At 49.9% G+C, this 18,449-nt stretch overlaps 1 protein-coding gene across 4 annotated transcripts in view; it reads left to right on the top strand.

Moving 5' to 3' along the window:
• Positions 1 to 12,455: 12,455 nt before the first annotated feature.
• MECOM (MDS1 and EVI1 complex locus) overlaps positions 12,456 to 18,449 on the top strand; it is a 633,666-nt gene continuing 627,672 nt past the window's right edge. For all 4 annotated transcript variants that reach the window (XM_056110745.1, XM_056110744.1, XM_056110742.1 and 1 more), the window contains exon 1: positions 12,456 to 12,774. In XM_056110745.1, the coding sequence (XP_055966720.1) occupies positions 12,738 to 12,774 (37 nt within the window). In that variant the 5' untranslated portion in view covers positions 12,456 to 12,737. The remainder of the gene's footprint in view (positions 12,775 to 18,449) is intronic.

Below are 18,449 nucleotides of genomic sequence, written 5' to 3'. Positions count from 1 at the left end.
TTTATTTTATTTTTATTTTTGGGTCACACCTGGCAATGCACAGGGGTTACTCCTGGCTCTGCACTCAGGAATTACTCCTGGCGATGCTCAGGGGACCATATGGGATGCTGGGAATTGAACCCGGGTTGGCTGCGTGTAAGGGAAACACCCTACCTGCCATGCTATCGCTCCAGCCACCAAGAAAGATTTTAGATGGACCTAGAAGTCAAAGGGTTGTCTTATTGATTGTACTTTTAAATCATATTTACTTCTGCATTTTCACTGGGACACAGATATTTCTTTTAGTAAAGTAAAAGGAAAGGAAAAATATTATGATTAAATTCCTTAATATCAAACCTTAACAGGTATTTTCCAGTCCAGAAATCCCAGTATTTTTATGGACTAAACAATCTCTCCTTCCCCAACTGATTGAAGCATTCTGCTTAATGACTCATAAAAGTTGTTGAAATACTTGGGACTGCACACAGCAGAAATAAAAATTCTGGCTGTCCATAAGCTAATACTTTTGAAAATTCAGGGCTTAAGTTTCAAAATCTTCATGGAATCAGGACATTAAAGTTCTGGTCCAATAGGAGTTGGGAAATTAGAACTTTATCCCTGCTGAAAGTTGGGTCCCAAAGAATTCAATCACTGAAAATGGTCTAGAAAAACACCAATTCAGTAAGAAAGCAGATAAAAGGAAGCTTACATGCCACTTGACCTCCATATTAAAAAGAAAAGAAATCTCTCTCCTTATAATACTTCTCAACAGGCCTAATATTACTCAAATTACATCAGGTTGGGAAACCCCAGGCTGGCAAGCATATTTTAGAAATAATGATATCTCTGTGGTATCTGACAAGGGCAAATGTAAAATAACTCTGGAAAATATGACTTCCGGAGTTATTTTAATAATTAAAATTAAATATTAATTTTTAAAAATTTCTTAATTTGTTAAATTTTAAGAATTAAAATTACTTGAAGCATGATTCTCACTGATAAAGTCCATCTGAAAATAAACTCACAATCTAAAATTTGAAAATATGAGGAAAACGTTTATCTGAATGTGTAAGGACATAAGAAAGAGAAAGATTAGAACCTTAGGAGCTTTAGGATATTCAGAGAAAAGAACTATGCTTAAATGTTTAAAAACAACCTTGAAACTGAAAATAAGTAGACAACAAGGCACATTTCAAAAAGACCGCCTGTAAATTATGGATATTATAAAAATCAAGATTAAAATATATGTTGGAATAGTCAATAACTGAGTAAGCTAAAGAGAAAATTAGAGAATTTGAATGTATATTTAATGAAAGTATTTAGAACTAAGCACATGCCTGCCTGTTTAGTGGAAAGAAACATGCAAGACTGTTCATTCTGTGAAAATTTTGGATATAAATGTCTTGAGAGCTCAGTACAATAGTAATCCAACAGGAACAGATAAAGCAAAATAGCAGTCACTGCAGCCAGAAGTGAAGTTGTCCCTCGGCATATTTTTTTAAATTTTTTATAATTTTATTTATTGAATCACCGTGAGAGCAGTTACAAAGCTTTCGGGTCTAAGTCTCGGTCATACAATGAAACACCCTTACCTTCACCGGTGCCCATTCTCCACCCCCAACAACCCCAATATATCCCCATCCCACACCCTTCCCCTACCTGTGGGGCAGATGATTTCCACATTACTCTCTCTCTCTACTTTGATCACATTCAACATTTTGACACCAGACCCAACATTATTATTTGAGATTTTACCCCAACACTCAGATCTGCTGAAAAGGCAACCATAGACAATTAGTTTTCTATTGCTGGTTATGAATAACATATGATGTCATGTGGCTGCAGTAGTGGCTGTGTGATTTTGAAATTCGAAATTTTAACACTTAAATCTGGAGAGATTTCTGTCAAAACCTGCTGGGTTCCGAGATTTGGTCCCGAGTCTCGGGGATCATGGCCATTAAGCAGCTTGATCAGGAGCCAGAAAGGCCATTCATGGGTGGCGACTCAGGGTCTCGTTGGGACTGGGAGGAAAGGGCCGGCTCCATCCCCAACCCACGAGGCCCTGCGTGTCTTGTCACTGTGGCCACAAACCAAACTGTCCAGTGGCCTCTGGAGGATGGTGGCCACTGAGTTGCCTAGGGGGAGCAGGCGGAGGGACAACACCCTTTCCCTGCTGGGGTGGCCCAGCGACAGTAACCTACTGTGGGGTCCGGACGCATTTCTGCCAAAAGCCATTGGGTTTTCAGATTTGTTTCTGAATCTCTTGGATCATGGCAGTTAAGCAGCTTGATCAGGAGCCAGAGAGGCTGTTCGTGGGCGATGACTTGGGGTCTCGTTGGGACTGGGAGGACAGGACCGGCTCCACCCCCAGTGCATGAGGTCCAACATGTCTTGTCACTGTGGGCCCAAACCTGACTGTCCAATGGCCTCTGGAGGATGCAGGCCACCGAGCCGCCAGGGGGAGCAGGCCAAGGCACGAAACCTATTCCCACCTGAGTTGGCCCAGCACCGGTAACCTACTGCAAGGACCAGATGTATTTCTGCCAAAAGCCGCTGGGTTTCGAGATTTGTTCCTGAGTCTCTGGGATCATGGCCGTTAAGCAGCTTGATCAGGAGCCAGAGAAGCCAAGCCTCCAAGTATATAGCTGAGCTGGAGGTGGTTTGTGGGTGTTTCCCACATACCTAATTTTTGGCCGTTTACTTTCTTGGTAAACTTTGCCCCAAGTTTTTGGGGCCTGGCCAAAGGCACAGTAGCAATTTTGGGGTATCTGGAAGTCTGAAGGCACCATCAGGCTGCTGATGCACTCGCCTCACAGGTACAGACTGACCTGTTGGCGGCACCATACCCCCTCAGCATTTTTTGAAGAATCCTAAATTTGGCGCCAGAGAGATAGGAGAGCGAATAACTTGGGTTTCATCCATGGCACCATATATGGTACCTCTGAGAACCACATGTGTAGATAATTCAATAGTTTAATTCATAGTTTATTCTGTATGTATGTAATTCATACAATTTATTTCTGTATAGAAATTGTTTTCTTCCCAGTTTTAGAAATGTGGTATGCTTCCTTGTGTTAACCTTTAGAAATGGACTGCTTATAAAACATGAACTAAAGGACATGCATCATCATTTGAAAAAACAGCTCCAACTTCATGGGTATTTTCTGGGAAAAGTGAGTATAAATCAAATCATTGTAAGTCAAATCATATTTTAAATGTCCCATGGGAACTCATTATTTAATAAAATAGCATGGAGCAAATAATCATGTTATGATGTGGCTTTTCATAAAGCAGGGAACCCCTGTAATACACTGTGTCATGGCTATGGTACTTGACTCCATTGCCTAGTTTGAGGATAGCCAGGTCTGCCTTGGCTGTGTCAAGGAAATTAAGTTACTGAGCACCCAAGGACCTTGTTACAAGGCCTTCTCTTTTATAACCCATCTAGGCACCAATCCTATAGCTTTTTTTAGGTTTAAAAATGTGAAAAATCTATCTGTAATATCTATAAGTTTGAAACATCAAGAAAATTAACTTACTTTAACATAGTCTATATTTTTTCAAATAAAATATACTCATTTGTTTAAGCAAAGTATTTTAAAGTATTGAACACAATTTTTTCTTTTTTTTTTTTTTAATGTCCTGGCAGGGATCTTGATGCAAAGGTTTTAGGTACTGAAAGTTAAAGTCAATAACCAGATTCACGAAACCCAAATTTCAAGACACAAAAATAAACAAAAATGTATTGTTTTGCAACAATAAAAAATTTAATATATTTTTTATGTTTGAAACGATTTAAACACTGCGATTTACAAAGTTGTGCATAATACATTCGTTTCAGGTATTCAATGTTCCAACAACAATGTCATCACCAATGTGACCTTATTACCAGATTCTCACTCCTCAAACCTGTCCCCTTAATAGGCACAAAATAATTTACTTTATATTGCTGGTTATAAAATTTATCTCACAATGGTGTTACTAAGGTCAATGTCTGAGGATTTACTGAGCTTTTTGGTGCTAATTGAGTCTTTCGTGTTACTGTTTTCACTCATTGAACTTAGTGGACTTCTACATAACTTTCTCACTAATTTGTTGTGGTCCTACAGGGCTGTCAGTAATGTGAAATTAAGAGGTGTCCCATAGTCACAGCTCCAGGACCTGTGGAACTGGGACAATTCAGCAGCTTGGCATCAATTCAGCAGCAGTCATGGAGCTGTGAAGCAGAACAATTCAAACGCTGGAGGATGTGGGTGGGGCTCTGGACCTCTCAGCAGGGCAGGAATTTGGCTGGCCCCCATCCTGAGAAGGCTCCAAAGGTCTCAGCCCCAATCCTCAGAGGCCTGGCTTATCTGGAGTGATTCAGAGTCAGCAAGATTACAATTAAAATGTTTTAAGAGAAAGAATGCACACTAAGTCTACAAAAAAAAAAACTCACTTTCTTGGGGGTCAAGAAACTAACTCAAGTAGTAGAGTACTAATGGGTTGATTATCTGTATAGTTTCTATTGCATGGGGAGAGAACATAGTAACATAATATAAACTCCTTAGAAGTCCAGACTCTTACCGTGGGGGGTGTCATGGGAGCAAGGAGTAGTTAGGGGACTTGAGTACTGCCATTTTCATCCTCATCTGTATTGAAATGCTATTTTCCTCTTTGTTGGAGGGTCCCCTCAGATAACTGAAGCAAGAGAGCTTTGGTATACATGAAACTGGCTGGCACAGCTAGATCTCAACTTTGTGATTGAATGAACAGCACTATAGTATATGTATGATTAGGATTTTATCTACACATGTTTTGGAATTTTTGTGTGCTTGTGCCTACTTTCAAACATTTTCATAATAATCAGGACTATACTCACCTCACTCTCATACATGCAAGGTCCTGCAGCCTAAGGTAACAGGTCTTGGACCCAGAGACAGAATGATAGCAGTATTGTTCCTTTGTTCAAGTCTAGTTGCAAGTCCTTCTATTCAATCCGTACAAAGTCGTAACATGAAGTTACCTTATATGTAATTTGAAGATCTCAACTTTCAGCTATTGACCATTGAGAATACTGGTAGTTCCTGAGTCCAGGATCAACGTCTGGGGTCATAAAATTAGAACATGATGATATCACACAGTTTCTTAAATTGTTTTGATTCTGATTAAGAATTCTTTCTCAAGGGAATTTCACAGAGCTATAGGGGATCTGTAACTAGGATCTTAATATTAACACGAGGAGTTTTAAGTTTGGCTTTGTTCTAGTCTCAGGATCAGATGTATGATGAGTTTAAGAACTCCTTGTAAGATATAAGAGATAGCAAACTAAATGCCTAGTGATATAAAACAAACAAACAAACAAAAACCATCTGAGTGGGCCTAGGGAAGGATGGTTAAGGGATGAGGAAAAAAAGAGATATTGTAACTTTAGCATTACAGATAACAAAGCGCTTTAAGAGTATTAATCCCTTGGGAGAAGAAACCCAGGTTTGCAAGCTATATAAGTGGAAAGGTTCAGAGAATATAAGGCATAATGTCCTTCAAGAAACCTAGACATAAGAGGGGGAAGGAAAACAAGTGGACAAAGCATTATAGTGTAAGGAAATAAATGCTGGACTTGACAATAAAGTATTGGGACTGCAGGAGATGGTGGGTTTTTTTTTTCTTAGTGAAACACCTGAGGTACAGTTGTAGACTTACAAACTTTCTTGCTTGGGTTTCAGTTATACAATGATCGAGTACCCATCGAGTACCCATCCCTCCACGAGTGCCCATTCTCCACCACCAATGATCCCAGTAGCCCTCCCACCCCCCACCCCATCCCCCCACCCCACCCCACCCCACCTTTGTGGCAGGGCATTCCCTTTTCTTCTTTCTTTCCTTTAGGGTGTTGTGGTTTGCAATAGAGGTATTGAGTGACCATCATGTTTGGTCTATGCTCTATTTTCAGCACGCATCTCACATCCGGAGTGAATCCTCCAAACATTCTTTACTTGGTGTTCCTTTCTCTATCTGAGCAGCACATGCTGGGGGGAAAGAAGGTGGTGTTTAGAGAGAGGAGAGGGTGACAGTCAGACCCTGGCTTTTGGCTTCCGAACCCTGTGGTCAAGGTTCAGATGAAGGAAGCAAGCGTTTTGGAGATGGGCCAGTACAGCTCCGAGAATAGATAGGTTCACAACTCCTCTCTCTCCAGAAGTGCAGGCAAAAAGCAGGACTTGAAGAGAGGTTCATTCTTGGAAGTGTCCTGATGAGACCGAAGACAGAAACCCTGGCTGGATGTACTGACAAGAGCGTTACTTCTCAACCTAGATGGTCAAGCGAATCAATTGTTAACCCAACGATTTCGGATTTTGGTTTAGTGAGGCTGGGTTAGGACCAGAGATTTCTGTGTCGCTAACAGACCAGGTGAAGCTTGATGGTGCTGATTCTCCACCACGTTTTGTTGCTGGTTCACCACTCCACGTCACCGGGGTGTGAGAAATGCAGACTGATAAGGAGGATCTCATATTTATGGATCAGAACCTACATTTTTAAGAGCACTCCCGCGTCCCCGAGGGAGTCACATGCATATTTAACATTAGGAGCAATTTGCTCAGTTGTTCTTTGTTCTGAAGGAGAAGCCCAGGATGTATAAACTTCCTTGGCTGTTGCACAGTAGCGGTCTGGTCTGCTTTCTCTCGGTGTCGGTTCCCAGGGGCAGAGATTTGTGCCCCACGAAGCCTGTTCTGCTCCTAAACCAGCAGTAACTCTGGGAGTTGCTCGCCTCGTAATCCTCCTCCCTGGGTTCCTTTCCACCCCGGCTTCCCCGGGGCGCTCCAGCTGTTTCCCACCCGACGCCCAGGCAGCTACTGTGCACAGCTGGAGCCCCACGCAGCGCGCTCGGCCGCCGCTGCCGTGGCCCGCGCGGCCAGGCGGGGGCGCCGCAGACCAGGCGGTGCGGGAGGAGGCCGGGGCCGCGCCGCGCCGCGCCGGGCGGGCAAGCGGGGCTGGGAGCGCGGGCGAGCTCCGCACCCGGTGCCAAGCGGCGCTCCTGGCGCGCTCCCACATTCCCACACCGCGGAGGGGTGGCTCGCCACCTGGGCGGCGGCGCGCATCACCCCGATCTGCGCTTCGTCAGCCCGCGGGGACGTTTCCTGGCCTCCTGGGCCAATAATCAGCCCGACCTTCTCTCCAAAGGAACGGCTGATTATAATCCCCGGGACGGGAGATGATGACTCGGGGGCCTGGATTTGCAAAATCTCCTCTTTTAAGTCATTATCTTCGTTATTGAAAGCCAGGCACCCCGGCACACTCCCTTTCCCTCGATGCACAACAACTGTGCATACACATTCTGCAGTTGTGCGTGCGTGTGTGTATGTGCATGTGTGTGCCTGTGTGGGTGTATGTGTGTGTGTGTGTGTGTGTGTGTGTGCGTGCGTGCGCACCTTGAAAAACAAAAGTCTGGGGGAGCAGGGTTGTAAAACCTAACGATTTGCTAAGAAACCCGGGACCGAGAACGCACTTGACGAAACAGCGAGTTTTACAAGCGAGCGGAGGAGCTGGGCGAGAACCGCGCGGCGCGGCGCGTGCTCACCCGGGCAGGCCGGCCCGGGGCGCCTCTGCGAGCCGCGCGGGGCATTTCGCAGGAAGAGGAGGTTGCCTGGGTGTCTCGACTCGGGGGTCCACGTGCTGCAAGGAGGCACCCCTCCGTCCTGCGCCCCGGCCCTGCCAGCCCCCCGCCCGCTCCTCCGGGCGTGTGGAGCGCGCACTCCCCGCCGGAGCTGCTCTTTTGGGGGCGCAAAGCCACGGCTGTTTTCCAAGCGTCGCTCCCTTCGCGCGGACAAGCGCTGCGGGCGTGTGTGCGTTTCCCTCCGCCTGTAGGGCTCAACCTGTGATGCTCCAAGAATACCAGGCGGTCTTGCCATGTCTTAACGACCGCGTGTTCTCTCCCGAGGCTTTCGGGGTCTGTACAAACTTGTGTGAGTGTGACTATGTGTGTGTCTGTGTGTACACGTGTGTGTGAGCGCGCGCGTCTCCACCCTGCGCTCGCTCCCCACCCCCACCCGTGCAGGGAGAAGTAGTCCTATAGAGCGATGATAAATATCCCTGTTGATCACTTGATTGATTACCTCCCTGAAAGGTCACGCGGGCTCGCAGTAATTTCCTTTTGCCTAAGGCTTCCTTTTCACTTTTACTCCGGTACGACAGCTCCGAGTACGCGGGATCTTTATTTTTTATTTTAACACCTAAATGCAACCCCTCCCGAAAACAATGCAGACAAGAAAAATCGAATAAAATCAACTCGAGAGCTTTTTAGCTCGCTCGCAGTCGCCCTCCCCGTCTCGCTCCGTCCTTTCTTCTGCCCCCCTCCGCCCCTTCCGCGGACTCTCCTCCACTGAGATGGATTCTGGACTCTATCTAATAGATGAGTGTCTTGCAAGTAAACTCAGGCGTCCCTTGAGCCTGCATTTCATGTCTGTGACTCTCTCTTTTTCTCTCTCGTGGACTGAAACTCGGATTTAAACCACTAGACAAGCTATTAATTTAGCTAGACTACCCGGGGTCTTGAACCCAATTAATTTCTAATAATTATAGCCCAAGGGGGCTAGATAGATCTCCCTGCCTCTTTCTTTTATTGCCACTCCACGCCACCGAGGTCAGCGTATAATAATAAAGTGTGTATTTTGAAAGCGATCTCCAGAACAGTGAGTTATTGCAATGAATGAAAATTGTTTCCATTTTGGTTAATTGAGCCCGTGGCCTGAAAGCTGGAGCCCTGAGACTAAATAAAGAGGACTGTTTCATTTCAACTTGAAGAAACCCCTGCCTACCTCTGGTCACCCAGCGAGAGTTTAATTTCTTAACAGCTAACCTGAAACCCAGCGTTGGGTAAACAGTATTAATAATTGCATTACAATGATTAAATTAATCTTGCTAGTAGCCAGGAGAATATAGGTTGCGATTGAATAGCAAGATGCAAAGTTCACTGCACAAAAACAATAGGCCAGGAAATCTCCCCATAAAGAATTCAAACTTTCTTCCAAAGATATTGTGGAGCTGGTTCAATTATAATGCAAAGAAAGGAAATTTTCCTGTTGCGTGCGATGTATTAAAATTAAGTTCCTTGCCATCTCTAGCATTAAAACTAGCTGCAAAGGGGGTGTTTATCCTGTCCTACTCAGTGACTCATTTTCCTTCCATCTCTCATCTCTATTTCTCTGCTTTGTCTTAAGAACCGCCCGCCCCACTCAAATGTGCCCCCCTCCCAGCCCGACAGCAATTAAACAAGTAAACCCAAACAGCTGGTAAGCCCATCACTTTCCAAGAAGGCACTTGCTTCCAGGAAGACCGCTTCGGAGGGAGGAAATGTAAGGAAACTCTGGGACCTAGGTTACTGCTCCCCCAAAGAAACGAATTTCTGCAGGAGAGGGACAGGCAGGCGGTGTTGGGGAGCCAGGGCTGGCAGCGGGGTCAGCTCCACCAACCTGTTGGAGGCCTCTCTCCCCCTGGGGCCAGCGACAGTGTAGACATCCCGTCAGAGGGTGTCGGGAATCCCAGGGGTCGCTGAACAGAAGTCACCTGCTTGGGTCTCACGGTTGAGATACGGGACAGGTGGCACTGACGGGTCCAGGCCCTTGGGAGTGGGAACCCGCCGGGCGGTCGCGCGGGGGCCACCGCGCTGCAGGCGGCGGCCGCGGTCTGCTGCTGCTGGGTGTTTGCGCCATCAGGTTAAACACACTTGAACTAGCAATTTAGCTCTTTTATGAACACTCACTTAGGGCAGAAAGCAAATGCCAGAAGGGAGAGAGGCGAGGAGGAAAAGAAAAAGTAACCCAGCGCTCGGGTTTGGAAATAAACATTTTATAGTGAACACTTTTATTAAATACTAACAAACAAGAATGATGTCTTTTCCAACGCCTTAGCCCGAGGGCACAGAGGAGCTGGAGTTTATTATTTTCAGTTAGAGAAAGTTGGATTTGCTTGGGTCCGAACCTTTCGCAAAGTCCAGACAATAGACTCCTTGGCAAAAGTGACCCCAGAGACTTTGAAAACCGGAAGGGGGATGGTATTTCGGCAGCGCCTTCCGCCCACTCCCCCTGCCCCCCAGTTTCCAAGATGGTCCTCTTTTGGGTGCCCAGAGGTGGTTTTCTTTAGTTTTCCATCTCTCACCTAGCTTTCTTCATGGCCCATAACTCCCACCCCACCTGCCATGTGGGTTCTAATTTCTCTGCAGAAACAACCACCAGAGCTTTACCTATGGGTCTTGCATTTAACCTTGGGTTTAATACCACAATCTTTTCGTTTCCTAGAAAATTCCCCAGCCCTCCTCTTAACCTTCGCTCTCCTATGGGACCCAAAGGGAGATCCCTGGGAAGGAGAAGAGGAACACCGAGCCTTAGAGGAGTGAACTGTTCAGTTCATTTTTTTTTTCCATTCCCGGGGCTGAGAGGTGAAATTAAATGCTCCAGACAGACTCTCCAGTTGCGGCTCAGTTCGAGGGTGGTGGATTGTGTCCTCCCCCCACTCCCCAAGGGCCAAGAACCTCTAGAGTCTAACCATTGAAAGGACTAGATTCTCTGGCCAGAACCTCCAGGTTCTCTGCCCAGAAGTCTCCGTGCTCTGGCCCAGCGTGAGAGTTTCCAGATGGACCTCGGAACCAAACAGAAGCAACTTCTATGAACTTCCTTTCCACCAGCCTCAGATGTTTCCCTTCCTAGGGATTCTACTTCTCTTTCCCAAGCCTTTGAGGCTATGCCTCCTTTTCCTTTGAGGGCATTTACTGGTCACCGGGAAGGCGTTCCTCCATCGAAACCCAAGAAGCCAGAGCTCAGGCAGAATACAGGAGTGCCCGTACATTTGCACACACCAAGGTATAATCACAAAACCTGTGTAGGTAGAACAGCAGGAACCCTGGAGCCCCTTCTCCACATACCTGCTCTTCTGTTCAGAGGAGCTAAGAGACTTCCCTGTGGGCTTATGAGTAAGCACAGAGACCTGAAACTGTTTTACTCTTGTTGGATAATTCCTCTTTTTTGCACTTTCTTTCTCTTGCACATGTTTCAACATCAACCATCTGTTTCTCTTGGGACTGCAGCTTGGTGCTCCAGGGACCTTTATTTTACAGCCAGGTGACCCCAGAATTACATAGGTACGAGCCGGCGAAATGGTGGGCATCCTTAGCCGGAGAGGATTCTCTGAATTTGGATTTACTCTAACACAGCTATTTTTGAGCAAACCATGGCTGCCCTTTGGTTGGGGCTGTAATTTGATCTCGGTCCACTCACACCTCCAGTCCTACTTTTGGCAAGACGTTCCCACAGGTAGCACTGGGCATTCTCAAAGATCTGCCCTCCTGCTCACGGCCAGGACCTGCTTCTCTTTCCCCTTTTAGTAGAGCATCAAGAATGTATTGTTGTAGGAGAGAGACGGAAAAGATTGTAATTTTCTTTTATGGTGTCTGGCAGGATTTGCAACAGATATTCATGGGGGACATAAAGAGTTCGTGAAAGATATTGAACAAAACTGTTTAGTGCAAGGAGGTGGTACCAAGAGAAAAAAATCTAGACCGAGTTAGGATTGATTCCTACCTTGAACACTGGTACCCCCTTTACGCGTTCCCTGTGAATGCGTACCCACTTCCTTGGCAAATCCTGTAATTAAAGCAAATTTCAACAACGTGTTTGGGGGCGGGAGGAGGGGGGGGGGAAGAGATTTGCCTCCACCTTCTCCTTCTTCGGATCCCCTGAGGTTTGGGGTCTCAGCTAGTGAGTGAAAATGGCTGGCGGGCCGGGCTGCGGCGGGCGGAGACGGCGGGGGCAGCGGCGGGGAGGCCGGAAGGTGACAGCCCGAGCGCAGGGAAGGCAGGAGGTCTTCAATGTCAAACGCCCGCGCCTGCTCGGATCTGGGAATCCAGGGTGCGGGGCAGCACACGGAAATGTTCCAAGCTGAGCAGCCAGCCTTGGTCTTGGACCTGAAATCGCCAAATAGTTACTCTGCTTTCAGCGCTCAGAGCACCAGCCCGAGAAACACTTCGGTAGCAGTAGCAGCGGCAGCAGAATTCCCGAAGTTCAGGCTCATTCTCACTTTCTCCTGAATCACTCGCCAAAGGTCCAGTCCTAGTTCTTGTTATTTTATTTTATTTATTATTTATTTTTTAAAAATAAGCACACACCCTCCCTGGCCGCCCCCCCCCCCGCCCCCACCACTTCTTGCTTTCCACCAGGGAGTGCAAAGAAAATTTTCTGCAACTTAGAGCGGGGGAAACAACGGCAGTGATACAAGCTTATTGGTGATTCCAACACGAAATCAATCCGCCCAAGTCTTTTCATCACTCCCCCCCCCCCCCGCCTTTTTGGGGCGAGGTATCTGCTCCCCTCCGGCTCCCCGCACCAGCTCCCCGCCCCCCGCCGCCCTCCCCGCGGCCGCTTTTCTCCGCCTCCTCGGCGATTGCCATCTGACAAGATCTCCAAATCAAAGTGATAAATCGCTCCAAACTTTTTTTGGCGGCGCTGAGATGTTGGAGGGGCGTCTAGCGCGCATGTGCGAAGGTGTCCAAACTGACAATGCTGGAGAGATAGCGAGTGTGGATTGAGAGAAAGGGAGAGAGGGAGGGAGAGAGTGAAAGAGGGAAAGACAGGGTGAGTGAGGGAGAGAGAGAGGGAGAGAGAGAGAAGAGAAAGAAGAGAAGAGAAGAGAGAAGAGAGGGAGGGAGCGAGAGGGAGAGCAAAAGGAGGAAAAGATCCAAGAAAAAAAAAACACCCCAACCACACACCAGCGGCGGCAGGACTGGGCACAGCATGAGATCCAAAGGCAGGGCAAGGAAACTGGCCACAAGTAGGTGCAATCTCCCTTTTCTATTGGCTTTTCCCTCCTCTGCCATCTTGCATCTCGGGCTCGGGCGCTCCGGGAGGGAGCGCGGCCGCCGGTGGCGCCGGGGACGGGCGCGAGGCGACCCCGCGCGCGCCCTGCAACCTGCCGGCCACCCGCGCCCGCGGCCGCGCTCCCGGCCTGGTTCGGGCGCCCGAGCGGCCCGGGCCGCCCTCAGCCCCGCGCACCTACCAGCGGCCGCAAGCCGGCGTGGGGTGGGGGTGGGGTGGGTGTGGGGGCAGCCCGGGCGGGGTGGGAGGGAGGAGAGCGCGCGATTGAGCGGGAAGGGGTGGGGGGGAGCGCGGCGGCTCCCCCTCCCCGCCCCCTCCCCGGCGCTGGAGAGTCGCCTCTGGCCAACCAGCTGGGCCCGGGTGCGGGAGGGGGAGGGAGGGCCGGGCCGGGGGGAGCCGGGCCGGGGGAGGCTGCCGAGCCTCGGTCCGTTCCGTTTCGGGGGGTCGCGGCGGCCGCGGCGGAGTTGGCAAAGTTGCGCTGCGCGCGGGAGCGGCGCGGGCCCGGCCGGGCTGCGGGCTGCGGCGGCGGCGGAGGCGGTGGGGGGACGTGTGGCCGGCCCCGCGGCGGGGCAGGGGTCCGCGGGCAGGTGGGGGCCGCCGCCGTCGCCGGGCGGCCGAGAGCCGGGCGCGGGGGGCGCGGGCCGCCGGCGATCGCCCGCCAGGACCAGGGCCCCGGGAGCTCCCGCCGCGGGGCGCCGAGCGACCCCCAGGGGGCGGGCTGCCGGCGCTGGGGGCCGCCGAGCTGCCCTGGACCGATCCCGGGGCCCGAGGGGGACCCTCCCGGCGCCCCCTGCCTGTGCGGCGTGGAGGGGACTCGCCCCAGGGGACACAGAACTCGGCGCGGGGCTGCGGGACCCGCACATTCCGCCTCTCCGGCAGGACACTCGGGGAACTTTGTCCGGCCTGGCCCTCTGGCCGGCTCTGGCATTGTCCGAGGCGACCCGGCTGGCTTTGTCCGAGGCGCTCCCCGGCTCCAGGCTGAGCCCCCCAAGCGAGCGTGGCCCCGGAGGCGTCTGCGCGCGGCGGGGGAACCGCGTGGGAGCGGCCGGGCGCCGCCGCGGGCTCTGCGGGCTGCAGGGGCACGGAATGCTCGAGTTGTTTTCCGTGTGGATCAAAGAAAGTCGAGGCGGACGGGTGGGGGTGTGGGCTCCGGCGGGTGAAACCCAGACCCCGCTCCCCTCCCTTGCGCGTAAAAAGCGAACGTGCCGCCGCGCTGCGCTGGAAGGCGGCGACACCTCGCTGCGGGCTCGCGGGCGGCGCGGTCCGCGGCGTGGCCCGGGAGAGACGCTGTCAGCGTGGGCGCCTTCCGAGTTGTTGTGTCCAGTCATCACCCAAGCACTCCTACAACTCACTGTTTCCGTCCGCCCGCGTCTCTAAGATCCACCGAAACGTTGGGCTGTTTTGGTTATCCGCCCGTTTCTCTTTCGGATACTGCTCACTTAGCCGCGACAGCGTCCAACCGCGCCAGTGGAACCACCGTGTCCCCCCACCCCCCTCCCATCCCCTTTCCCTTTTCTGTTTGCTTTTTAAAAAGACCAATGCCTTTCTTTTCATCAGATGAGGAATACATTTTCATGTGCTTGGAGGCCAGGAGGGCTTCAGTTCCGACGGACTAAAGGTTAGGGGTGTGTGTGTGTGTGTGTGTGTGTGTGTGTGTGTGTGTGTGTCGGGGGAAGGGGACTGGAAGAGAGGGGTGGGGGGCAGGACGAAAAGAGGGGCGGGGTGGAGAAGCTGATTTCAGTGATGCCTAACTTGTGAAACAGAAGCCAAAGCCTTTTCTCCCCTTCGCCGGGTGTCCGCCGAAGTGAAAGCAGAACACAAACCCTTTGAATTCACGGGAGCAACTTTCCCAGCTCTGTCTCACTGTGACGCTGTACGCCGCGCATTAAAAATTTCCCGCGTGTACAGCCCACTCGAGAGCCAGCAACTGAGCCTCGTTTCCGATCGGCTGGTACTTGTCATGCAGCCGGGGAAGACCCGTGTGCTTCATCCCTCGTTTCTCGAAGGATGCCGCTGAGGTTTCCAAGAACTAGATGTGAATTCTTACAGACTTTTCCATGCTAATCCTTAGGTTCCTGCTTGCGAGGCGCCAGCTGTTGTTGCCACTGTGGCTGCTTTTCTCAGGAAGCTGCTTCCAGCCATTCTTCAGTTAAAATCTGGGTAATAAAGGAAATCATACTAAAACTCCGTAGTTTTCCATTTTAAAGCGCCGTTTCCTCTCCCCTGCCGTGCGGTGCGTGAAGTTTCCTGCGCGTGGCAGAGACAGTCCCAACTTCGCTGCTCCGTCGGCACCGGTTTCTCTCTTTCTCTGGGTTAGGAAGAGCTGGAGTGACCAACAGTGTGTTTAAAAACACACCTAATTTTATCTTTGCAAACGGGCAATACAGCAATGGAAACGTCACATAGAAACTGTGTGTTTGATTGCGTGTTATATGTTGTCTTCTGTAAATTTCTTGGGTGACCTAGTCCTGCTGGGTTTATGGCTAAGGTGCTGGATCCCAACGATCGAGATCACCGACCAGAGACCCTGAAAGTACCCACTCAAGTTAAACCCAAGAATGAATGCGCAATCTGTTTCCCAAGTCACAGGGCTTGTGTTTTCACCCAAGAGTTGAAACAGATAAATTCGTTGCGAATTACTCCGAAAGAATAAGCAATTTATCGCTAATAAACAAAGATGGGAAAAGCAGCATAGCAAACATTTCTGCTGTCTAAAACCCTTGGCTTTTATTTCTACCTTTAAGAAAAGGAAGTTAAAAGCCAACCAGACTCTGGCAGGGCAGGGGTGCTTCCCATCAGTTTTCTTGGGCTGCTAGGGTAGCACCTGGGTAGTACCAGAAATGCCAGTCAACAGCTGTTTTCCTCCCGATGATGGGAAAGAAATGAGGCTGATTGGTTCTGCCCAGCAAATACACAGTCTGAAACACTGAAGGAATCCTGCACCCCACTTGACTCAAGAGACGCCCGGCAGGGTTTCAATCACAGCAGTGAACGAGTTGCAAGAGTAACCCCCCTCAGCTACTGGCCCCCCAGAAGTCTCGTAAAGACCCAGAAAGCGATGCTATTAGTATGACTGCAGCCGCCAGAGGGGCACTTGTTACTTGCACACTTGATGTCAATTTCAGAAGCGACTCTGAAGTAGGTGAGGCAGAAGACACTTCCTTCTGTGCTTTAACTCCTCACCTTAGCAGCCCAGTGCCTAAAATAAAGGAAAGCACCTGGGTTCCAACTACAATCTCCATCGTCTGCCCATTTAGCTGGGGTTTCCTTCATTCTCCCTAAGCCAGGCAGGGGAAGGATTAAAACACGGAGGTTTGTTTTAAATACATATTTTGTTTATTTCCTATGTTTTTTTGAGGAGGAAAGAATGCTCACTGATGGAGGCAGAGGCCCCAGCTAGGAAGACGGGTTATTTGCCATTACTTGACCATCACCCTGGCTTAGGGATTCCTTATTTCATTTGGCCTTCCCGCGTCATTTCGATGTATTTTTGCCCATAGGAAAAAAACGTGTTTTAATGTGTTAATAACACTTTTCATCCCCCCTCCCCCAACCTCAGCACGGTGGAAGGGGACGGTTCATTAGTTGCAGAGGCAGAAAGCCTGGAAAGAAAAGGCTTCTTTTGCAGGACCCCCCCCCCCCCCCCCCCCCGCCCTTCTGGTATGTGGGCGGGTAGGGCGCAAAAGTCTCAGGTCTTGGCGACATTGTGCGTGCGTGTATTGGAGTGTGCGAGGGTGTCTTTGCCGGGTAGCCCAGTTCTCAGGCGTTCTGAGCCGAGGCCTCTGCCTGCAAAATCCCGCAGGCCTCCTCTGCCGACCGACATCCATCACCGACCAAGGCACATGAACGCGTCCGTCCACAAGCAATTTTGGTTTCTTCTATGTCTTCTCTTTTAAAGGCGAAAACTGCCAAGACTTTTCTTTGAGACATCCCGGCATTGGGGATTTATTTTATTTCGGTTTTGGAAATTGGGACCACGTTCTTCCAGGCTGCCCGCTTGGCTGGCCTGGGACAGTAAGGTCAGGGCTGGGGCCGCCTGGCTCCATCCTTCCGGCCTAGCCTGCACCGTCCTGGTCTTGCTTGCTCTCCTCTCTCGCTGTGCCTCCTCTGTTGGGTCTTTTTTGGAAGGGGGCCCACGAGGTGGAGAAACTTGACTTGTCCTCGTCTGTCCAAAGGCTTTTTTTACCTTGTGTGAGAGGTACTTGAGCGCCTGGCAGTGCCCTAGCCCAAAAGCTAGGTCCACCCGGTCAGTGTCTCAAGTCCAAACCGCAGGGAGTGGAGGATGGGGACCCTGGTGGCGCGCGGGGTGGCACTGGGGAGGCCCTCAAGTGCAGGCAGAGGTGCTCGCCCCCCCGCGCGTCCCCACGCCCCCCTGCCCCGCTGCTCTGTCCCAAGCTTAGGCCAGACTTCAGTGGGGCTGCGTGCCTGGGGCGGTTTCCCTGGGTGCGGGTTTGCACTGACAGTGTCCACAGACACACTCAGGCACAGGCTCGCTCACTCACTGACGCTGCTTGCCCCCGCCCCCCCACCCCTGGAGGGCCTCCCAGCCTCCCAGGACTGGGAAAAGATGGGGGTGGAGAGAGACAGTTACACTAGAGTGATGCTAGTTACCCCCCCCCCCCCATGCTCCCCCCTGGTTAACTCTTCTTTGGAAGCCTCTGCTCTAGGAAGAGGAACTTGCTTCCAAAAAGATCAGTTGGGGTGCGGATGGGGGGGGGTGACCTGCTTTGCTTTTCAACAGCATGGCCCAGGCAGGAGTCAGTCGTTCTCTCACTCTTCCATTTGCTAGGGTTCTCCTTCTCAAATTAGATTCCCCCCTTCCCACTCTCCTGACTTTCCGAATTTACCAGCGAATGCTCAAGGAAATTAGTAGGGTAGTGAGAACTAGTGTAAGGAAGAGGGTGAAAAAAGGGGCAAATAGTACCCAACACGAGAGCTGGAGAAAGGAAGAGAGAGCTGTGGACTGCTTCTTCCAGACCCCAGCGTGCACACCGAGTGTGTTTTTTTTCGTCCCCAGTAAATGAAAAAGAAAAAAAAAAGAGTAAAATCCTTGTTAATTACCCTTGCTTACATGCCATACAAGAAACTTCAGAGATGTTTCTACATAAGGAAGAAACTGTTTACAAAACTCTTTCAAAAGTGTGACATATTGCTCTAGTTCAGCACTAAAAAGCTAAACACACTTACCCGCCTTTGAAGTGCCCTGGCTAGGGCAGCTTATTTGAGTGCGGTTCAGATACTGCTGTGGGTATAACTAATGGCCTCCACCTATTTAGCTCAAGTGGGTGGAGAGAAAGGCCTGGATTCCTTGTCCAATGGGTCCCTCTGGAGACTTGGTTCTGGCTCCTGGCCATTTCTGTACAATGTCAACATTGAATATTTGAATTCCCAGACTCTATTTAACAAGTTTCTAAATAAATAAACTCATTGTGTGTCTGTGTTTAAAATTATTTCACCGCTTTTATAAAAGCTACAGCATCCTATTACATTGGCTCTGCAAGTTGAATTCAAAAAAATAAACAAATAAACAGAGCTTAAAGCATTTTACGAGGCAGATCTTCCCAGTATATTTTATAAAGACATTCTCTGATATGTGCTAGGGGAGGTGCTTATTTAGATGGATTTAAGTTT

The sequence above is a fragment of the Sorex fumeus genome, unplaced genomic scaffold (genome assembly GCF_029834395.1).
Source record: "Sorex fumeus unplaced genomic scaffold, SorFum_2.1 ptg000010l, whole genome shotgun sequence".
Lineage (NCBI taxonomy): Eukaryota > Metazoa > Chordata > Mammalia > Eulipotyphla > Soricidae > Sorex > Sorex fumeus.
The sequence above is the reverse complement of the archived record's forward strand: the minus strand, read 5'-3'. Positions and strand labels throughout refer to the sequence as shown.